We start from the raw sequence: 21,494 nt of genomic DNA, 5'->3' as shown, positions 1-21,494 counted from the left end.
ACCGGAACACCTCACCGGGGAGGCGCTCAGGGGGCATCCGAATCAGATGCCCAAGCCACCTCATCTGGCTCCTCTCGATGTGGAGGAGAAGCGGCTCGACTCTGAGCCCCTCCCGGATGACTGAGCTTCTCACCTTATCTCTAAGGGAGAGCCCGGACACCCTCCGGAGAAAACTCATTTCGGCCGCTTGTATCCGGGATCTCGTTCTTTCGGTCACGACCCATAGCTCGTGACCATAGGTGAGGGTTGGGACGTACGCATTTATGTTCCAGGTATTCGTAGAGAGCCACAAATTGTCGAACAAGGAGTGCGGGAGTGTTGATATTGCATGTTAATCCCACATTCCAAAAACAGACTTGCCCACGGGTGTGAATATGACGATGATGATATATGTTTTTTCTACGTCACCTGCGATTGGCTGCTGACCGGTCCAACGTGTACATTACCATGAAGGCAAGCACTGTTGAATGCCGTTTCATCTCAATGGCTTTGAGAAAACAATCGGAACTCCAGCCACCAAATTCTTAATCATCAATCATTTGATTATTATGCTCACTCCCTCGTCGAAAGCGAGTGTTGGTTAATGCTGTCAGCGGGCAATAAACCTTTTAAAGGGACTTAGTAAATTGCGCGGGCTTCAAACAGTAATCCGTTAAATGAAGAGAATTAAATGAAGTTGCGCCCATTTGTTTCAATCCATCAAGCGACGTACGTTCACTGGCAGGGTGCTTACTGAAGATTAGCAAACTATGTTAGCGCTAAATTACATGCTATCAGACCGCGTGCTTCACTGGAGATGAGATTAGCGTTTGGATTAGAACACGAGGCCGTGGAAAGGTGCGGCCGACTGGAGGAACTGGTTGAAGGCTATTATTAAAGACACTAATTGGGTTTTGCGTTGACACTTCATGCTAGTTTTGTAGGTTTTTGCGGGTTAAGCAGTAAAAAAAGTCGAGCTTCTTCCTGAGAATGTGAAGCGCGTTGCTCTAGTTCTCAAGTTGACCACATGAGTTTAGAGGGCAGGGAGGTCTCCATCATCACCGGTTGCCGTGGAGACGGCACCCTGCCTCTTCCTCGTCCTCACTCACACCTTTTGTCCCCTTTCTTTTTTCTTTTTGTTGAAGCCTCCAGAGAGAAGTCTATAATTCTTGGCAAGGCCGACCTGAATTAATCCAAGCTAACACCTCTGATGGAGGATTTAATTGAGAGCTCGAAAGTGTTTACTCACCGTGATTGTTGCGTTGACAGCGTTCCTGATGGATGACATTTTGCTTTTGGCACCTACGTGTGACAAAGGATCTTTCTTCATCATCGGGAATCACTTCTTGGTCTCAAACCCCCAACTTGCTGGTCTTGACTTGACGTGTGAGACCATAAAAATTTGGGGTCGTGATTTGGTCTCAACTTGATGGCCGTCCCTCAAAGGTGTTGTTCTTGATTAAGTCTCACGTTGGACTGGTCTAGGTCTTGATTTGGACTCTAATCTTTAACTGTACTCTTAGACAGAAACCTCGTTGATCTTCGTGTAATCTTTGTTTCAACCCGTCAAAGTCTTGGTCTTGTTCATGGTCTCAAATGTCAACGTCTTGATTTGATCTCCATCCAATCTCAACCCCTCAAAGTCTTGGCTCAGCCTCGACTTGCTCAAGCCTAGAATACGATCTCAATTCGGATGTTTTGGTCTTGACTCAGGCTAACATTGACCCGGTCTCAGTCTTGACTTGGTCTCTGTCTCAACTGTCCTCGGTCTTGACTTAGTCTCAGTTATGCAAACCCTTATTCACGACTTGGTCTCAACCCCTCAAGGTCTTGGTCTTCAACACGCCAAACCTCCTTCCTGACATTCTTGCATCCATTAGACGATTAGGCAATCCGACTTGTTTCGTTTCTTTGATTCATTAGCTTTTACAAGGGCACCCAATCAAATCATCTGGATAACAGAAAACAAACATGAACCCTTTCATGCACCCTGTAATCCGATAACACGATAAACTGTCCATTGTCGTGACCGCTGTCCCCGAAAGGATTAATAAACATGAGCCTCTCTGTTTACTTCTCAGTTGATTGAGGTTTGTATCATCCCGAATGTACCTGGCAGATGGCAGGAGCAGAGGTTTAAAGCCCTGATATAGGAATGTAATTTCTATGAGGCACATGCACAAGAGAGTGCCATCCGTCTTGGTTACCGCGCACTTTTGCGGACAGTAAAAAGCAATGATTTCGCCCGCCGCTGACTGATGAATATCTCTCGCTCAAAACAAGGATGTATTTTTTTGTTTTGCTCAAGAGATGCCAGTTATTCGTTTTTTTTCTTGCTCGAAGATACCGATTTCTCTGTACTGTATATTGCATGCCATTATTTCATTTGGATGTGTGTGTGTTTTTCTTTCCTCCCTCACTGAGAGCTGTTACTGTCAGTACAGCTTGCTTCTGCAGTGACTCTTTAGTTCACTGTAAAAGGTTACGTTCACCCCTGTGGTTTCAAGAGAACATTGCATTCGTGAAGAAGCTTTTCCCCCGCTGTCTGGCCTCACTCGAGCTTGCGATTGGGTCACATTTGGGCGGATATTTTACCAAAGGGGAAGCGGTGGTAGCATCGGGTGTGCACTTCACGATAATAGTCAGGGTCAACGTGAGCGTTTATTCAGTGTTTCATGTCTTTGATAGCTAACTAGGCTCTTTTGTCATCCTGTCAACACATGCGTCATCTATTTTTTTTTTTTTGGTATCACATTATTCATCTTAAAATCAACCTTATTTTGTGCTCCCATGTTAGTTACGTAAATATCTTGCATTCATTCCTTATAAGACTATTTTCATTTTTAATAGTTTTTGCTTATTCCCTTAAAGTGTTACATTTAAACGAAATCAAGCTTCACCCTTGTGTATGATGGCTTTAAGTAATGCAAAAATTATATATATGTTTTTTTTTTTTTTAACTAGCCTGTAACAAGCCTCAAAACCTGAAAACATTGCGTTGCAGGAAGAGAAACTGTAACATTCCTGTTCCAGTAGAACTGACTTTTTCTGATTCGAAACACTTGCTTGAGGGCTGTTTTTAACAATGCAATTAACTGGGTTTAACAAATTGATTGGATTAAAAGTCCCCAGGACCAAAATAAATAACTGTACGTTATTTATTTTAAAGATAAAAAAAATAAATCAATAAAAAACAATTATAATTTCCATCGCTATCAGAAGCTGCATTGGGGGTAATTTAAATAAAAGAGCTTTTAACACTGAGCCAAACATTTGCATATTGAGGCCAAAGTCACACCCCATCCTCTCACTTCACCTGATTACAATATTATCATCACAGAAAGATGGATTGCGTACTACTATTATGCAAATTGCACACTTGGCGCCAGTTTTCTGTACGATTAAGAAAAATCGCAAACAGATAACAAATGTTATTTAAATTAGTCTCCACAGCCTATTAAATTGGCCCTGAAGTATCCCTTGTCCGAACACAGCCACATAAACGTAACCATCTGCTGATGTCAACATGGCACTAAATACCCGGAGAAAACCCACGCAGGTACAGGGAGAACATGCAAATTCCACACAGGAAACCCGGAGCAGGAATCGAACCCTGCACCTCTGCACTGCGAGTCAGAGGTGGTAACCAGTTACGTTCCGCCCCAAAGTTACATTTCATTCTAAGTATTCAACTTGTCGTGCCTTATATTCACTTTAAACCCAAACTTCATCATATTTTTGTTCTGTCCTCTCAAACGTTTTTGTTGGTCCCAGGTGAATTTGCCAAAAATGCTCCAATCCAAAGGGGACTGAAGCCCATATTTCTTTTCCCTTTCCACTCAGAGGTTGTTTACAATGTATCCTTCATTAGAATTGGCACATTATCTTCCACTGTTCCCAACGGACAGCTGAATTAAACAGAGGCGCCGTATGAATTAATTATGGAGGAAGGAAGAAATGCTTGTTCAGTGCTGAGTAAGTTTTGTTCATGGGTTTTGAACAGCGATGACTCCCTCCTCTAAACAAAACAAGTGTCGGATAAGTATCCCCTTGATGGATTTTGGAGGCATATCGATCATTAATAAATTAAGTCTGATATTTTCCTCAAAGCATTAAAATTTAAACTCTGGTGGGTTTTAAACATTGCACATTTAATTAATCGTTTTCAAGGGTCATTTTCTGGCCATAAAACATTATTTTCTTCAACTGCAATAAAGTTAACTTAGAAAAAATATTGTGCAAAAGGAAGCGTTTTCCTTTACTTTTAGTTTGGGACATTGCCTGGGAAGGTGGCACGATGGGTCTAATCGAGAACACCTCTGTCTCACTGTGCAAAGGAATGGAGTTCGATTCCAACTCCGGCCTTCCATTTTCTGATCCGCTTATCCTCACGAGGGTCCCAGGCCGTGCTGGAGCCTATCCCAACTGTCTGATGGACACCCTGAACTGGTTGTCAGCAACCGCGGGGCACACATAGACAAACATTCACATAGGGACAATTTAGAGTACTCCGTTAACCTGCCACGCATGTTTTTGGAGTGTGGGAGGAAAACGGAGTACCCGGAGAAAAGCCACGCATGAACATGTGAGGGATAACCAGTTGACCACTGGGCCGCCCCTGGGCTGAAAATGATACTGAAGGTTTTGTTGACCCTAGTGCCCAAATTTTTAATTTTATTTTTAATTGTTTTTGCTGAAAAATTGGATAATGGTTCCGCTGTTAATCACAAAGAGGCTTACACGGTACAAAACTGCAACTGGCTTCATCTAAGCCATACGTGTCTATTTCCCGCATTGGGTGCATTGAGGGAAGTCAGGGTGCGTATTTTGACTTTCAAATATTTTTCCAGAGATGTCATGATTCGGACCGGATAGACAACCGTGTCACAGTGCCTATTTCTACCGCATGCATTTTTCATTTCTCCCTTCAATTTAGCAAAACGTCCATGTCGTACGTGCTGACTTAGCATTTTTCTGCCTTGCAAACAAAGCCACTCTGGTACTCGCGTTACAGGAGACCATTGTGTGTTTTGCGAGCCCATTTGTGTTGTTTCGGGAGGTATTCATGTCACGATTGTGCGTGACTGCCATTCCATCAGCGAGAGGAAACTTCATTCACGCTGAGGCCACCCGAGTCACAAACTAGCTGCAAAAGTCTCCCCCACCTCCCCTTCCTGTGTCGAGTGAAATATCTTTATTATTCCGGGATGAAATTGAAATTTCATTTTGTTTTGGCCCTAAGCGACTGGCAAAAGTGTCTGGCTGAGATGAGTAAAGGTCAGCGGGAATTAAAATGCTTAGAGTAAGGTTTGTCGGAGAGAGATAGAGGGCCAGAGGAAAAGGCCATCTGCCCGAGAGTTGTCCTAACTTTTGCTTTGCGGAAGTTCAGCTTCCAGCGGTGCTGTCGTAAAAAAAGAGAACATTTAAATCACCCATCCAAGATTTGACTAAAATCCTCTTTATAGTGGCACCATTTCGCGTGTGTGTGTGCATGTGTGCCTGTGTGTGTGCATGTATATATATATATATATGTATTACTATTCACAGTTCAAGTTTACTGTCAAACTATTTGCTTGTTGGGCATTTAAGACAACCACATTTCTTTGCCCAAAACGCCCTACTTTAATGCTTATACATATGTATTGGGAAATGTCCTAGATGGGCTAACGAAGAGCATTTGTGTTGCAGCATTAAGTGTTGATTAATTCCAGAAACAAATATAATTGTGACATAATGATGAATTTGGGATTGCAGTTGTGGAGCTTCTTAATAATTTAAGCTCTGAATTGGAGGAGTCATGCCAGAATTACAATGTCAACACTCCGCATCAGCTCTGCATTTCCGTCTTCTTGGTCATTTCGAGGCACTGCAACAATTAGCGTTGACAATTTTTCTGTCCCAAGAGTAAAATGCAGTGATAAGCAAGATGGTCACATACCTGTCGAACCAATCGCCATGCATTCCAAGTGAGTGAAATCAAACCAAGCATGCAGTTTGATTATGCAATTGCCCGCCCCAAAATTATATGGAGCATTTCATTTTGTAGTACTTTTTTTTTTGCCTCTTCCATTAACACTTCCAACTCTAACAATTTAAACTTCACAGTGTACTTGCTTGTGTGCTTGAACTTGCCACACAAATAGCCAAAAACGGAAAAGGCTGTGCTGTTGAACGCTCAAGTGAGAGTTTGTCAACACACAAATTAGCAGTTACCATCGGGTCTTAGGCGGCCTGGTTGTTGACTGGTTAGCACGTCAACCTCACATTGCAGAGGTCATGGGTTCGATCCCAGCTCCGGCCTTCCTGTTTGGAGTTTGCATGTTCTCCCCGTGCCTGCGTGGGTATTCTCTGGATACTCCGGTTTTCTCCCACATTCCAAAAACATGCGTGGCAGGTTAATGGAAGACTTTAAATTGTCCCGAGGTGTCAGTGTGAGCGCAGATGGTTGTTCGTCTCCGTGCCCTGCGATTGGCTGGCAACCGGTTCAGGGTGTCCCCCGCCGACTGCTGAAGACGGCTGAAATAGGCTTCATCACACACCCCCACCCTTGTGAGGGTAGATCGGAAAATGGATGGATGGATGAATGTCCTTTTCAAGGAACATTTCTACTTTATCATTTCTGAATGTGCTAAAGGGGCTGTTGGGTGCACGCTAAAAGCAACAACATTCTTTTGATATGAGTTGTGAAAGCTGTGAAAAAAAAAGCCACGTTTCATGTAGGTTCAAAAGAAACATTTGCAGTATTCGATCAAATGATACACCGCATCGCCCTCTGTGAGTGCTGAAGTTTTTGTGGTCTAACTGAAGCGGCAATTATTGGGGTGGGGGGCAGACTAATGCACCTGCAAGGGACAACTCAAGGAAGCCAATTTGGTGCTTGAGGGGTTGAGGTTCTTTTAAAGTTGTCCCGAACCAAATAGCAAAGCACTTATCGCAGCGAGGCAGAGAAGTAAAAAAAAAAAAAAAAAAGGACCTCTCAAAGGCAACATTATTTCTGTCTGCAGCTTATTATGTTCGATGCTAACCCATCTCATGATCAAGCCCCAAATTAATGACGGCCGCTGCGCATTTCCACCTTGTATGAGAGTTTCTTTTCATTTGGAGACTAAAGGGCACATCTCAAGAGCTCCATGTTTTTGTGTTTGGTTTTTATTCTCCATTGCGGCTCAACATGGCTTTCACGTCCATTAGGTGCACCCACTTTCCAATAGGAAATCATTCTGCCTTTCCAAAGATCATAATGCTCATTTTTGATTGACAGAAGGGTATTTATTTATATAAGAGAAGTTCATTATTTTAGCTTATATGTAGGAGTTTCGTCCAACTATACTTTTTTCACTTCTCTGCATGAACATTTGCAGAAAGCTATCCGTGATTATTTGCCTGATTTAAATATTTGAATTTGTTTGAGGGTAAAATAGTTGCCATCAAAAAAAAAAAACAGATGTTACCCAAGTCACATTTGAACATCCTTAACGGTCATACAAATGGAAAAATAAGTTATCCACCGAAACTAAACTAAAATTAACGTGAACCAAAACAACCCCACTTTGAAAAGTTAGTCATTGGCATTTTATAGCGTGGCATCACCAAAAATAACTGCACAAGAGAAAATGGCCATGTGGAGTTCAAACATTAAATGCTTACTGTTGGAGAGCCAACTTATGAGTCATCAGATTGAAAAATGAATCTGAACATGCATGGATGGATGGACGGATGATTTGCCGAGTGTCGGCTTTTCCAGTCCTCTATATATTTATGCAGGGTTTTATTTATTTATTTTTTCACTCTGGCGGAAAACTGCAAATATATTTGGAAAGATGTGCAGTGTAATATGGAAATGTTAGCAACGACATGCTCGATGGCCTATATAGCTATCTATTTATTGGCCCGCTTATCTCGTGCGGCATTTCCCCATCTCATTACTGTTGGCGCTACTTTTTTTTTTTTTTTTGTTCTCCAGCTAGGACTGGAGCATATTGAAAACGCTCACTGTTGCAGGAGGTGGAGCAGGACGAGGGAGGGGGTTCAATCGGATTCTCCCCTCACCAAGGTGTCTGGGTTCTAGCAGGCGGCTGTTGCTCCCTGGTTTGGCAGGGCAAAGCCGACATGAAGGGCGTCCTGTAAGCGTCTTTTGTCCAGGTTCGGCAAAGTCATCTGGCGGCTCAGTTGCCTTCAGTTGCCTGTCGTCGGTTGAATCCTCCCTAATTTTTTGCTACGGCTAGTCCTTTGCTGTATCTCCTATAATGCGACCTTTCTTTACTTCCCATCATATAACTCTGCTTATGATTAGTGATTAAAGTTCAGGGAAGGGGTTATAGGTCGGATTAGTCTTAAGGTGACGGTTAGGGTTACGATTAGGGAGTTATTGTTGGTTGTTTGGGTGAAAGGTTTTTGGGTGGGGTGAGAATTTATATGTTTGGAGGTTGATGGCTAGTATTATGGTTAGGGTTAGTAGTTAGATTGATACTTTATACTCCTACTTGGAGTTCAGGTGAGCGTATTTTCCGCACTGTCAGGCGCTTTGGAGTATAAGGCGCACCTTCAATGAATGGCCTATTGTAAAACAGTTTTCATGTAGAGGGCGCACCGCATTATAAGGGGCATACACTAAAGAGAATACAATACAATACAGCTTTATTTATGTGGAGCTTTCACAACTGCTGCAGCTGTAACAAAGTGCTTTACAGAACATATAAAATAGTACGGCCAAGAAATCAGAATATTGATCCATAAAAGAGGCGCATTGGATTATAAGGCAGATTTTGAGGCAATTGAATGCTTTTAGGTGCGCCTTATAATCTGGGAGTTATTCGGAGGTTAGGCATGAAGGTGTTTGGGGTAATCGTTTATGGTTAGAGATCAGAGTTCGGGGTTTTGAGTTGGTTATGGTCGGACTTCTGGGTTTGAGTTAGTGTTTAAGATAGGGTTTCGTGTTGGGCTCGATTTTGGGTCATGGATAGTCTTAAGGGGTTTCGGTCGGGTGACAAGATTGTGGTTAAGGTTATTCTCGGGGTTATTCTCTTATTGTGAGGGAGTTTAGTAGTTAGAGCCTGGATATGGGTTACTCAGAGCTGTCAAAATGGAGGGAGGGTGAAAGTGAAGGCAGTGGAATAAGCTCACACTTGCAGAGAGCAAAAAGTGCACTTTCGAGATGGGTTAGCGGGGGCTGGTGGAGAGGGTGTGTCTAGCGGGAGCCTCATGAATCAGTGTCAGCGGAGCGATGAGAAAATAATTAAGAAACAGGCGGGCACTGTGTTAAACGCTGCCAAAGGTGGAGGCCTTTCTACTGTATCTGGATGGAGAATAAAGGCAATAATGGCGTGTAGAAAATCCATATCATAACGGATGCCAAAATGCCCTTCAGGTGGCATTATGAAGGGAGACAATATAAATAGGACTGCCATATTGTAAATGTTTATATACAGTAGCCAGCTACACATACACAGCACTTTTCAGAATTTATGAGCATGGCTGTATAATACAGCGACAGTAATATTTCACTTTTGTTATCATATTGGGTGTGAATCTGCTGAGATGTATATGTTGCACATTGAATAATTTAAGCAATTTCGCCCTCAATTTTTCTCCTTTCGGCTGATGCGTTTGCAGGCAGGGGAGGCAGAAAAGTGTGTGTGTGTGTGGATTGGGTGTGGGGGGTGCTGTCAAGAAGAAAGATGCATAAAACACACACGCGCACATCAACACTTCCACACGTCAGAGATTTTATACGAGCCGAGGAAAGAGTGTGGAAGAGCTCGAAATTGTACGCTGCAACTGGAATCCCCCAAAACCAGAACGGCGGCCATGAAACTGCACCAATCCGTCAAAAGTTTGGAGCATCACAGAGGACTGTTTGAGTGACAGCAACCTCCTGAGTGTGTTGCAAGCGTGGATGCGGTATGTTTGAACGCCGAGCACGTCATAGATATTTGGGTGCCATTTCGGATACCCGGCGCGCTCCTGAAAAGTCGACGTTCCCTGCTGAGATCCAGCTCGTGCACTCGGAATGCAGAATCGCTCTTCCTGTGGGGGCTCATGTTCGCGAACACGCTACGGTTTGATATTGAGCTTTGTGGCCCGCCAAACACGCTACAAGGCCTACATGCAGCCGTTAGCAACCACAGCCTCCCACGCGTTCCGTGTGAAAGACTTGCTTCTGTGTTGTACGCTTCTAAATGTCCCCTATGAATCACAATGTAGTCTATTAATGGAATGGTTGTGCTTTATACAGGCCCGTGAATTAGGCTCCCAACAATTTTTTTTTCCGTCCCTAATGATGACATTGTGACACTTAAGGCTTTTCACAAGCCTTCCAACTGTACTGTTATGCCAATAAAAGGTTATATAATTGATGAAGTGATGGCATTCCAAGTGAGTCTGGAATTTCTTAGCCATGAAGTTTTGCAGTGATTGCCAACTGTTTGTTGCAGCACAAGATTGTGCCATGATTTACAGAACAGCTCGGTGTTATTTAAATCCTGAACAGGATGTCCGCGCACACGAACCCGTCAGCCACTGTCCTTGGGGGTGTGTTAGTTTGTGAGCAAGCTGGACGCTAGCACCTGTTGTCTCAATGTGGAAAGCCATGAGATGATCCAGTGGGGTATACGGTTGACCACTGCATACTCTCATCACGGGACCCAGAAATTCGCATATTCACTGATTTTTACTTCCCACCAATATAAAAATAAAATTCTATATTTGTATACATTATCCCCGTCTGTTGTAGAAAATGGATAGCGAATGTTTCTCAGTGTTTTTGTGACAAATTTGGGGGGGGTTGGGGGATTTCAATATTTATGTTTCAAATGCGTTTCACAAGCTGTCACTTGCATACGGGTTTTCGCTTTTCACTTGCCAGCCCGGTCCCTGTCTTCTGTCAAAAGTGGGTTCAACTGTATTCCAGCCACCAGAGGCTTTTAGCGGATACCTTTTTTGTGGCTCAAACATGTGTATGCTGTATAGGCATATGAACGATGCTAGACAAAGTCACAACAAATTTTCAGCGGGCACATCCACGGCATTTGAGAGTGGAGACAACGCCATGATTTTCCATGATTTTTGGAAGCAGGGTGCCCTTACTCATACGAAGTAAGAACTGCTCGCCCTATCCCTTAACTCCCTGAAATGTCGCATGTGCCTACAACTTCGTGTTACCATGACAACTGCTGAACCTGAATTTTGGGATAAAAATCGGTTGCTGGAGAAAATACATGTATTTGAACCACAGTTTCACACAGAGCAAAAGGAAACTGCCAAAAAAGTTGCAGAGGTCGAGACACAACTGGTTGTTACTCAGTGGTCACTTACAGTACATTGTATGAACTTGGTATGTTGGCGAAGGTTTTACTGGCTGAGGTGGTTCTGGTAGTGACTGCTACCAAGTTTGTGTTTTGTGTCATTTATTAGAAGCTATTGCAACATTCTGTGCATCTAAAAACATGACTGCTTCATTTTTGTCTTTGCCTTATCAGAGGGTTTGAGTAATCCAAGTCACTTTGAGGAAAAAAATAAAAGGCTGACAGTTTACCATGTAGCTGGCCAACAAAGGGTGGGAGAAATCAGAATGAGGGTGGTTTTATTTAAATTAGCTTGACTGCGCCTTTACAATAGGGCCAACATTTTAACAGCTTACTTAAAGGCGTTTTCTGACATAGGCAGCTCACAAAAACGTACTCACTTATGTAATTTCACACTTGATGGGCGCCGAGGCACCCTAGAGATCTAAATGTCTATACAAGCAATTAAAAAAGTTACTTTTCCATACTCTGTCCCCTTAAAAATAGAATGGAATCCATCATTTATGCTTCTCGGAGCACGTAAACTTGCTTCACTTTCTATATTTCAACTACTATCCGTGCAGCGTGCGGACGCTAGCTGGATCTGTATTCCAGCCGGGTTACGCGGAGACTTATTACTGTATCCGCCGTGATAGTGGCGCAGCCTGCTAAGGATTTTGGACAGTAGAATGAGACCCGGTGAATAGCAATGTGGCGTCGGCCAGAAGAAGAAAAGAGAAGGCGGCAAGAATAAGAAGCAGGAGGCGAGAGTGAGGAGGATGCGGCCTTACTGTAAATTGCTGCGCGCACACACACAGAGCACTGCAGTCCTCGATAAGCCGGGATGAATGAAAAGGAGCTGGTTTGGAGGGAAGAGCGAGGGAGTTCGTAAGGACCTTCGGGTTGGATGGTTTGGAAATGCGAGAGACGGTGGCAATGCTCTTGTCAGAAGGATGCGTGCCGGTCACCGTGACAACGACTTATACATCATGGCTGTCAATCACCTTTCACCTGAGGAGTTGTCGGGGAGATGAAGGTGCGGAAAAAGAGCTGCAGTGTTAATGTGACTGTCAGCGGGTGAGGGGGAGAGATAAGGGCAAATTATGACCAATATTCGTTTGGCTGATAAAGGGAACAATAAGGATTGGATAAACATATGAAATGAGATAGCATCCCAAGCTTGGAGAAGAGAAGGATCCCAGGTCCCCCATCGTCACCCCCAGCCTGAAAAAGGATCCAGCATCTTACCACCAGCTACCGTAGTATGTAGGAATTGCATCTTTTTGTGGCCGGAATACCAAACATTACAACCGCCGTCCCACCCGCCCTCCTCTCTTCACAAGCCCATTATGCTCCACCCCCACCCCCGGCCCCCCACCCCACTCAATAAGCAGGATGCTACACAATAACGGTGTCAGCATGTGTTCAAGCATTAAAAACACAGTCAGAATGAAATTAATTAACCCGAAGAGATCACAGTGCTTAGCCAGTGGAATTTAATCCAATTTATTACATATATCGCAATCTAACCGGCTTGTGTTTGCATTAATGAGAGTAGGGGGGACAAAGTGTGTGTGTGTGTGTCTGTGTGCGCGTTTGCGTGTGTGCATGTGAGGTGACAGCGACAATGGATGCTAAGCATGTTAAGGATCACCAGCGGGAGCAGCCAATGAGGGAAGACGTCTGAAGTTTGGCGGTGCCTCGGGGTACCAGCACCCGTGCCAAATTAGCGCTTGAGCAAAGAGCCTTTTAGCCCGTCAATGAGAAGCAGACATTATTTTTTGTCATCACGCCCCATTTCTTCTTCTTCCTCTATAGAGGGAGAGAGAGAAATGAAGAATGCTTTGTTGACCGATTTCGAAAATAAATTAGCATTGTAGCTTTTGAAGCCGGCGCGCTAACCCACTGAGATGACATTGCCGACTGTAAGGCGGCCGCCGCGCTCCGTAGCCTTAATGAGATGGCTTATTAGTGCCGTTTCTCCTCACAACTTCTCAGAGAAAACAGTAGGACGGTTCGCACCTAAGAGCCGTGAAATCGCAGCGTTGTGACGTCCGAGAAAGGAAAAACAAAAGATTTCCATCGCAACACTGTTATGGCGATATTCTCGATAACGCTAACTCCTATCTTTAGAGGACTTGCACACATCGTGATACCAAACATATTATTAATTGTTAATGTTTTTACATGCAGAGTATAGCTATCAAGGCAAGCGTGGCAGTTTTGTTTGTATCAATCAAAACAGCTAAAAGCACTTTTACAAAAAGCTAAAGACACTCAAAGGTAATGCAGAGAGAACGTTCAAATAATGTACTTTGACAACATTTAAAGACAATTCAAAGCTAAGTAAAGAAATAGAAGGTATCTTTCCAAAATTACTGACAGTGAATTTGGTTTTAATGCTTAAAATATCGGAATTAAATACAGCATATAGGGGAAAAGAAAAAAAACTCAAACATCGTTTGCAGCATAACAGCTGCATGCTGTTTCACCATGTTTACTTTGTAACCTAACAGACCCGAGGTCACCGACCTTGGGGCTCGGCTGGGTTTATATTCAATTTTCATTTCTCCCCTGATTTACAGACGGTAGCAGAATTTTAAAATTGATTCCACAGTTGGTAAGATGGTCAAGGGCAGGGTACTTGCATGTGCTTGCTTTCCAACATAAGCAGCACATTTTTGTCCATTTTAGTCGCAGGTTCTCATGTGTTCATCAAGGCCTGTGAGGCTTTGCATTAGTCTAAAAATCTATCCGACCGCCATCATCTTGTTGAAGGAGCAACTTTACCGCGTGTGTGTGGCCCTCCTTCTACATCATCTAACCTCAGAATTTATATTTCCCCCTCCAGCAAGAAAGAAGGACCATCTCAGCCTTTCATTTTCCAGTTCAAGGCTTTCCTTCCCCACCCCTCCTTTTTTTTTTTATTTGCAGATAAATGCTCTCCTATCTACCCTGACAGATGTCACGTTGCATCACGTCCGCGGTGATACGTAGCCTCTGATCCTGCCACTTGCAATAAGCAGTCAGCACCAGGGACGCCCCCTCCCTAGATAACACTCTGACAGGCTTGATTATTTTAAAGGTGTATCATTTGCGCCGACCGGCCCGGTCCTGTGAAACCATAGCTGGTCGTCACTACCGCAATGTCACTGTTTAAGGTCAGGAAAATAACATGACATGCTGTTGTAGACACAGCGGAAGATAGGAAAGAGAATTTGATCGCATGGAATCGGATTTATTTCAAGTTCTGACTGTCGATGACTTTGTTGTGTTGTCGCTCAGTAAAGGGAAGTATGGGAGCAATACATAGCCGCAACCAGCAGGGGGGGCAGTGAAATACAGGCCTGGCTCGTATCTACCGCAGTGAGTTGAATGAGAAACCTTGACAATTGGAAAATAATGGGGGTAAGGTTTGCGAGGAGGGTTTCAAGCCAGAGTTTGAGTTTCAGAATATTGTCTCAAATTGTTGTTGAAGTTGCTCAAATTAGTCTGTGTTGGGATTTCAAATTTGGGTTTTAAATGACGATTAGGGATTCAAAGTATGGTTTCATATCCTAGTTGTTTTGGTTTTTTTTTTTTCAATATGGAGTTTCAAGCCATGGATAAGGTTTCAAATTATGAATTCAAGACTGCATTAGTGTTTTAAATAAGGATTTCCAACCACGATTTTAGTTTTAATATGTTATTTATTTATTTTTTTCCCTCTTCCTACCCAGCGATTTTCCTTTCTGAATTCTAATTTCCCCATTGCGGGACAAATAAAGGATATCTTAATCTTATTTCATATCTGGGTTAGAATTTTAAAGGTGTGCCTGGGTCAAGGTTTCAATTTAGCCTTTTGAGTTTCAAACCTGGTTTATGGTTTCAAACAAGAATTCGGATTTCAAGACAATGCCAGGGTCTTGCTTCAAATTACAGTATACATTTTGGCCCTGTGATGAGGGTTTCAAATTAGGTCTTCAAGTCTGGCAGGTGGTTATAAAGGACAATTCCAAACCTTGGTTCACAGTGTCAAATCAGGATTTGGGGTTTCGGGCCTGGTTAAGGCTTTCAAGCTCAATTTGCGTTCCAAGAATTTGTTTGATGGTGTCAAGTTGATGTTTCAATTCTCAAAGTATGATTTCAAGTCGAGTTCAGTCTTTGAAAGTAGGATTTAAATGATGAAAATGACGACCGCAATACCTGTTGGTACCCCCCTCCCCCACCCCGACCCCTCAGGGCATGTATACAAGGTCTGGCATTTGTTTCTTCACACGGACAATGGAAATAGAATGGAGATGAATTCATGGAGGCTATTTATTAGAGCAGAATTACAGTACAGGACTTACAGGAAAGCTGGCAGAAAGTGAATGGAGCGAGGTTCCCCAGACTGGGAAATTTGACCTATGAGTACATCTGCATGCATCAGTAACATTTTTAACCGAGTGTCCCTTGGCTGCTTTCACATGAGGAGATGCTCATTTGGCAGCAAAATTTAGCAAGCTGGAGCCACTTTATTTGGTTACAGTCAAGCCTGTGCATTTCTGTGTGAAATGCATTCGCTCAGAGCCTCGGGCTTCCATGTCGCTCTGTCCTAGATTTCCATTCCATATTCATTCCTTTGTTTTCAGAAGAATTACTTTGGGTGAAAATGGTGTGCTTAAACATCCTTTCTTTTGTGTTTTCTGCTTTCTAGACTTAATGGAGAGAAAAAAAATGATTGTTGCGGTGTAGGTATATGCATTTGAAGACTTGAAGCGCGGGCGGCCCGGTAGTCCAGTGGTTAGCACGTGGGCTTCACAGTGCAGAGGTACCGGGTTCGATTCCAGCTCCGGCCTCCCTGTGTGGAGCTTGCATGTTCTCCCCGGGCCTGCATGGGTTTTCTCCGGGTGCTCCGGTTTCCTCCCACATTCCAAAAACATGCATGGCAGGCTGATTGAACACTCTAAATTGTCCCTAGGTGTGAGCGTGAGCGTGGATGGTTGTTCGTCTCTGTGTGCCCTGCGATTGGCTGGCAACCGGTTCAGGGTGTCCCCCGCCTACTGCCCGGAGACAGCTGGGATGGGCTCCAGCACCCCCCACCACCCTAGTGAGACTTGAAGCGCAGGTTTTCAGTGATTCTTCTGCCAGCCTGTAGAGAGCGGCGCCGCTGTCGCATTAGAGTACATCAGTAAACACAATGTGTCAGGTCAAGGTAAAGATCACACCACCACCCCCACCCCCCCGCCGCGTTCAACAGAAGTTGTCACCTATTGAAAAGTCAGCGTTATTCACGCCATGTCTCGGCAGCCGCGGCTGCCAGGCAGAGACGAGGACATTGTTCAGCTGAGCGGCGCACAGAAATATTTCTCTTGCGAAAAAAAAAGAAAAAAAAAGCACTGGATCAGCAGCAATTAGTTGAGGAGTAAGAGAAAGATAAAGAGTGGACGGCAGTCGGCGAAAAAAAAAAAAAAGAACGAATGGCTGTGGAAAATGTGGAATCAGCGTGGAGGAACGAGAAAGAGATGAATAGTGGTGGGTGGAGGGATATGGATGAGGGAGCCCGTACTGGAAGTGTTGCGTGGGAGACTGAAGTTCCAAGGAGCCATGTTTCCACCAAGCGGTACAGATCGGTTTGGAACGTCCAGGCAGGGGGGGATGTCAGGGGGAATTGACACGGCTGCGTTCGTGAACGAAATACCTTTTCAAACTTGGGGTCGCACAGACTTTATGTTTCCTGCACTGACGGTTAGAGCTTGAAATCAATCGGCGATCCCAATTTGAGCTTTAACAACATGCAGATCTCGTCACTGTCATACATGTTTTTGGAATGTGGGAATACCCGGAGAAAACCCACACAGGGAGGCCAGAGCCGGAATGCAACCACTGGACCCCCGGGCTGCCCGAAATAAATGAAAACAATTATCTTCAATGAGCAAGTCAATTGCTTGACTTACATTTGGATCGGTCTTTATGTCCAATATGTGTGTCGAACTTCCTCATTATTGCTCCTGTGCACCGTTTTGCTCCTACTAGCTTCCGCAGATGCATTCATCAGGGAGTAAGATCACTGATGCTATCAGATTAAAATGATCCGTCACAGAAAAAAAAAAAAAAAAGATGTCACACTATGACCCGGTTGAAATAATTCCACCAGCATGCATGTTTGCCTCTGTCATCATCTTTAATAAGTGAGGTCAACATTTTTATTTTTGATCTGTTTGTTTGTTTCCAGAGGACAGGAAGTTGTTTGTGGGGATGCTGAACAAACAACAGACCGAGGAGGACGTCTATCGCCTATTCGAACCCTACGGAGTCATCGAGGAGTGCACGGTTCTAAGAGGTCCCGATGGCAACAGCAAAGGTAAAGCGCTGGGACACACTTGTCAAAACTATTTAGGTCACTGTTGGCAGAGTGACTGCGTAGGTTGTGCGGGAAATGCAAGTGACTTACGCATCGCGCATACTGTAGGTCGAAAGTGTTTTCACTTCAATTTACGCTCGGCTGTTTGATGTGTCGCACAGCTGGCGGCATTGATGAAAAAAAAACAATTCAAATGTCGCACGTCGTTTTGTATGACAAAGATAAAAGTCAACACAACCATTGTTAAATAATATTCAAATGTACAGATCATAATTTCAGCTGTGTGAGACAATTCCAACATAAGCACACATGCTCAGAGGGAACGATTAAAACATGTCCATCCATCCATTCATTTTCCGAACCGCTTAGTCCTCACCAGGGTCGTGGGGGTGCTGGAGCCTATCCCAGCCGTCTTCGGGCAGTAAGCGGGGGACACCCTGAATCAGTCGCCAGCCAATCGCAGGGCACACAGAGACGAACAACCATCCACGCTCACACTCACACCTCGGGACAATTTAGAGTGTCCAATCAGCCTGCCATGCATGTCTTTGGAATGTGGGAGGAAACCGGAGCACCCGGAGAAAACCCACGCAGGCCCGGGGAGAACATGCAAACTCCACACAGGGAGGCCGGAGCTGGAATCGAACCCGGTACCTCTGCACTGTGAAGCCGACGTGCTAACCACTGAACTACCGGGCCGCCCCGATTAAAACATGTTTAAATGGAAAAGAAAAATAACATTGCAAAAGCTTCTCACAGCACAACCCCACAGTTTTGTATTCGATTTTTTGGTCCGGGTTCTGGCTGAGCTTTCCCAAGTTTTTTCCCAGTTCCAAGGTCATTCAATTTGGGGATTACGATGAATACTATTTCCAACACCAGAGTCAGCAGTAGCTAAGTCCATAGGAACTAACAGTTTTTAACTGGAGAGCCGTGCTTTTGGGTCGGATTTGGGTCTGAGCTCTGGGCTGAGCCATCGCTGAGTTTTTTTGTTGAAGTCAGTCTTTACTTTTTTACACCAGCGGTCGCTTTAGGATGTCACTGTTTGAATCCAGCTGTGGATGAAAATGCAATGCAACTATTTTGTGAGAAAAAAAAAAAACAGCAATGCAGTAATCAGGCTACATACGTGTGCGCATATACTTTTGTAGACTTTGAGACAGGCTAGGATCATTCCAAAATTTTTGAAATGTTTCTTCAAGTGCTGCCGTGCTTCTATCACTTTAATTGTACCCCACTTCTGACACCCGGGATGAAAAGTGGCAATTCAGTGAGTGAAACTCCGACTCTGACAATGCTCACATCTCTTTGCAAGCACCTCTGTATATAATCTGATTTGTACTTTTGAAGTCTGGAAACACATTTATTGATTAAAAAAAGTTCATAGATGGCACATTTGCTACATAGCCGCATAGGAGAGAACCATTTATCATTAATTGTAATCACATACAACACAGTAACGTTGCACATCATTTTAAAACGCTGACTTTGCAATCACAGAATCTCTCTCAGCATAGAGACGTATCTCATAGCAAGAGGAAAACAACTTTTGCATTGCAAAACCGAGATTTTCAATCCCGTACTGTCGTCATTTTATGTGTGACGCATTTCCATTCCTGGGAAGAGGAATCGGGAGTGAAGAGGCAGACAAAGACAGAAAACATTTTGGGGTCTCTAGTATGAGGTGCCGGATAAAGATTTGCTGCAGCTATTGTGAAAGCGTGATATAAATAAAGATGTATTGTATCGTGCCTGATCAAACGTAGCAGATTTAATTATTACATTCATTATCTTGTTGCGCTTGATTGTACCTCCCCGGTGTTGTGTCCACTTCGGTGCACAATTAGATCAACAGTGGCTCCCTGCTGATCCGAAATCAAAAAAGCCCCCAAATGTCAAACCTAATGTAACGAGAACATAAGACACTAAGTGTAAATAAACCTTTCGACGTACTGTAGAAGGGCCTTGGTATGTCGACATTGTCCGCGAATTCATATATTGTAGTGACCTATGAGACAGTTCCCACCGTGCCACTCGAATTTTTTATTGTTTTTTTTTCTTACCTTTAGGCATGCATGAGGTAGCCGCAAACTTTTGGAGACATCAATTTCCTCTGACATATAGCAAAGTGCAAGGGGACCGGTTGTTTTTCATGTCTGTGCAGCCTATTCCCCAGCTAGCGCTTATGGAAATTGTCGTGGAATTATATCTAAAAGAGCTGGAAGCCAGAGCATTGTGACTCTGCAATAGTTTGCAGGAGGAGGAGGAGGAAGGGAAAGATGGATGTCAAAACAATTCATATGTCCCCGCTGCGAGGCTGCACAGGGCCAGCCCAGGGAAGCTTTATTTCTCTTTGTGTTGCTCTGCGGTGTGCTCTGCAACCAGGAACTCGACACTACTCGTCATTTTCCATTGAAACAGTGGGAAATCGCTTATTTCATCACATCAGACAATCCCTTTTTAGTCATATTTATCGATGATTATGTTATATTGACTGTAGCTTACCACTGTGCGCCGCATTCTTCACTTGGCTGCAGCAATCTGTTTTTCAACTGCCCTCATTCTCCTTTCCGCATCTGGGAGAAGGAAATAATGGAGACCCTCGTTATCCTTCTTCGCTGATGCGTTCAATGCAATGTGATTTTGGGACAAAAAGAACCACCCCGATCCACAACAAGCTTAGCCCACTCAGCATCGTACAATAAAAAAAAATTCAAAAGTGGCATCATACAATGCTAACGCTGACACATGGTAGCTAACTAAACTCTCAAAAGAAGCTTTTCCCTCTGGCAAAAGCAGGTACGACAAGATCCTACAGTATATGAACAGTTTTAAGAAGCTGTTCAATGCCTCTCGCAGTTGAGCTTTACTGTCAAACTTTGTGTTAAAGACCACTGGCTTAATGCTAACACATCATGGTAAACACGACAAACAGGCTACAATTGGTGTGGCGAGTTTCAAGCGATGGCTATTTGAACACAAACGGTGCATTGACACATGTAGGCAGACAATTTAACAATATTAAGAAGCAGATATTCTTTATCCTCGGTAAAGAATGACTAATACTACTGCCGTTTACTGAGTCACTTACAGTAGCTGCAAAAGCTTTCTTTTTTAAATCGGGATTTCAACGTAGTTACAAACTTCTGTTTACAGTTTTTTTTTTTGGGGGGGGGGGGGTTGCATGCAGCACAAAAAACTAAATGCCACTGCATCATGTTTGCTTTGATGTCTGGACTCTATGCATTGAGGTGTATTTCTAGTACCTGGTCAGGATAGATGACAAAAAAATGGCCCAAATGAACATGCGCTCTTCCACAGTCTCCACTGCAGCAATCCATTTTCAACTGCCCTCAGTCCCTCCTGGAATAAAATGTGTCCAACCAGGAGTATTTTTAACTATAAGCGCTCACATCTAATATTTTCTTTGTACTAAACAAATACTATACATTTTCCATATCTGTGTCATCTATTCTTCACTTTCGTGACTGAATAATTGATGAGCAACGTGTAGAAAGGCAACAAAAAGCTCCCCGTGTGTGCTTTACCGCCATATTCCTGAAGGACACGCTGAGCTGAGAGCTGTTGGTTTGTGCGCCATCCACACAAATATCGATCCACGTGTTGTTGTGTGCCAGAGCGACTGCGAGTCTGGCTCGTGTTTAAAATGCACAGACAGGCGCGCGGTGCTAAATAGCACACTTTTCTGCTTCATCTGTGCAGTCTTTTGCCCGCAGCTTCAGCCTGCTTGTCACGCCCGCCCACTGTGCAGGCAGGCACACAGCCCTTTTTTTTTGGAGGGGGGCTGTCGGATACACTTCCACATCCTTTATTTACATACAGTCGGGTTTTCACCTCACTTGACTGATTGCACATTCATGCCGTGTTGTGTGTGTGTGTTTCTCTAC

The 21,494-nt window shown here is 43.8% G+C and overlaps 1 protein-coding gene and 2 long non-coding RNA genes across 7 annotated transcripts in view; 2 read left to right on the top strand and 1 right to left on the bottom strand.

Annotated features, from left to right (window-relative positions):
- LOC127605429 (uncharacterized) overlaps positions 1-21,494 on the top strand; it is a 249,819-nt gene that overhangs the window by 179,977 nt on the left and 48,348 nt on the right. The window lies entirely within an intron of this gene.
- Positions 1-21,494, top strand: part of celf5a (cugbp, Elav-like family member 5a) — a 235,405-nt gene that overhangs the window by 172,183 nt on the left and 41,728 nt on the right. For all 5 annotated transcript variants that reach the window (XM_052072850.1, XM_052072851.1, XM_052072852.1 and 2 more), the window contains exon 4: positions 17,458-17,586. In XM_052072850.1, coding sequence (XP_051928810.1) covers positions 17,458-17,586 — 129 coding nt within the window. The remainder of the gene's footprint in view (positions 1-17,457; positions 17,587-21,494) is intronic.
- LOC127605433 (uncharacterized) lies at positions 18,929-21,483 on the bottom strand. Its single transcript, XR_007963590.1, has 2 exons — positions 21,135-21,483; positions 18,929-20,162 (listed from the first exon to the last, which is right to left on the bottom strand). It is a non-coding gene; the product is annotated as an uncharacterized LOC127605433 (long non-coding RNA).

Source organism: Hippocampus zosterae, chromosome 8 (genome assembly GCF_025434085.1).
Source record: "Hippocampus zosterae strain Florida chromosome 8, ASM2543408v3, whole genome shotgun sequence".
Lineage (NCBI taxonomy): Eukaryota > Metazoa > Chordata > Actinopteri > Syngnathiformes > Syngnathidae > Hippocampus > Hippocampus zosterae.
This window is presented reverse-complemented; position numbering and strand designations above follow the sequence as displayed.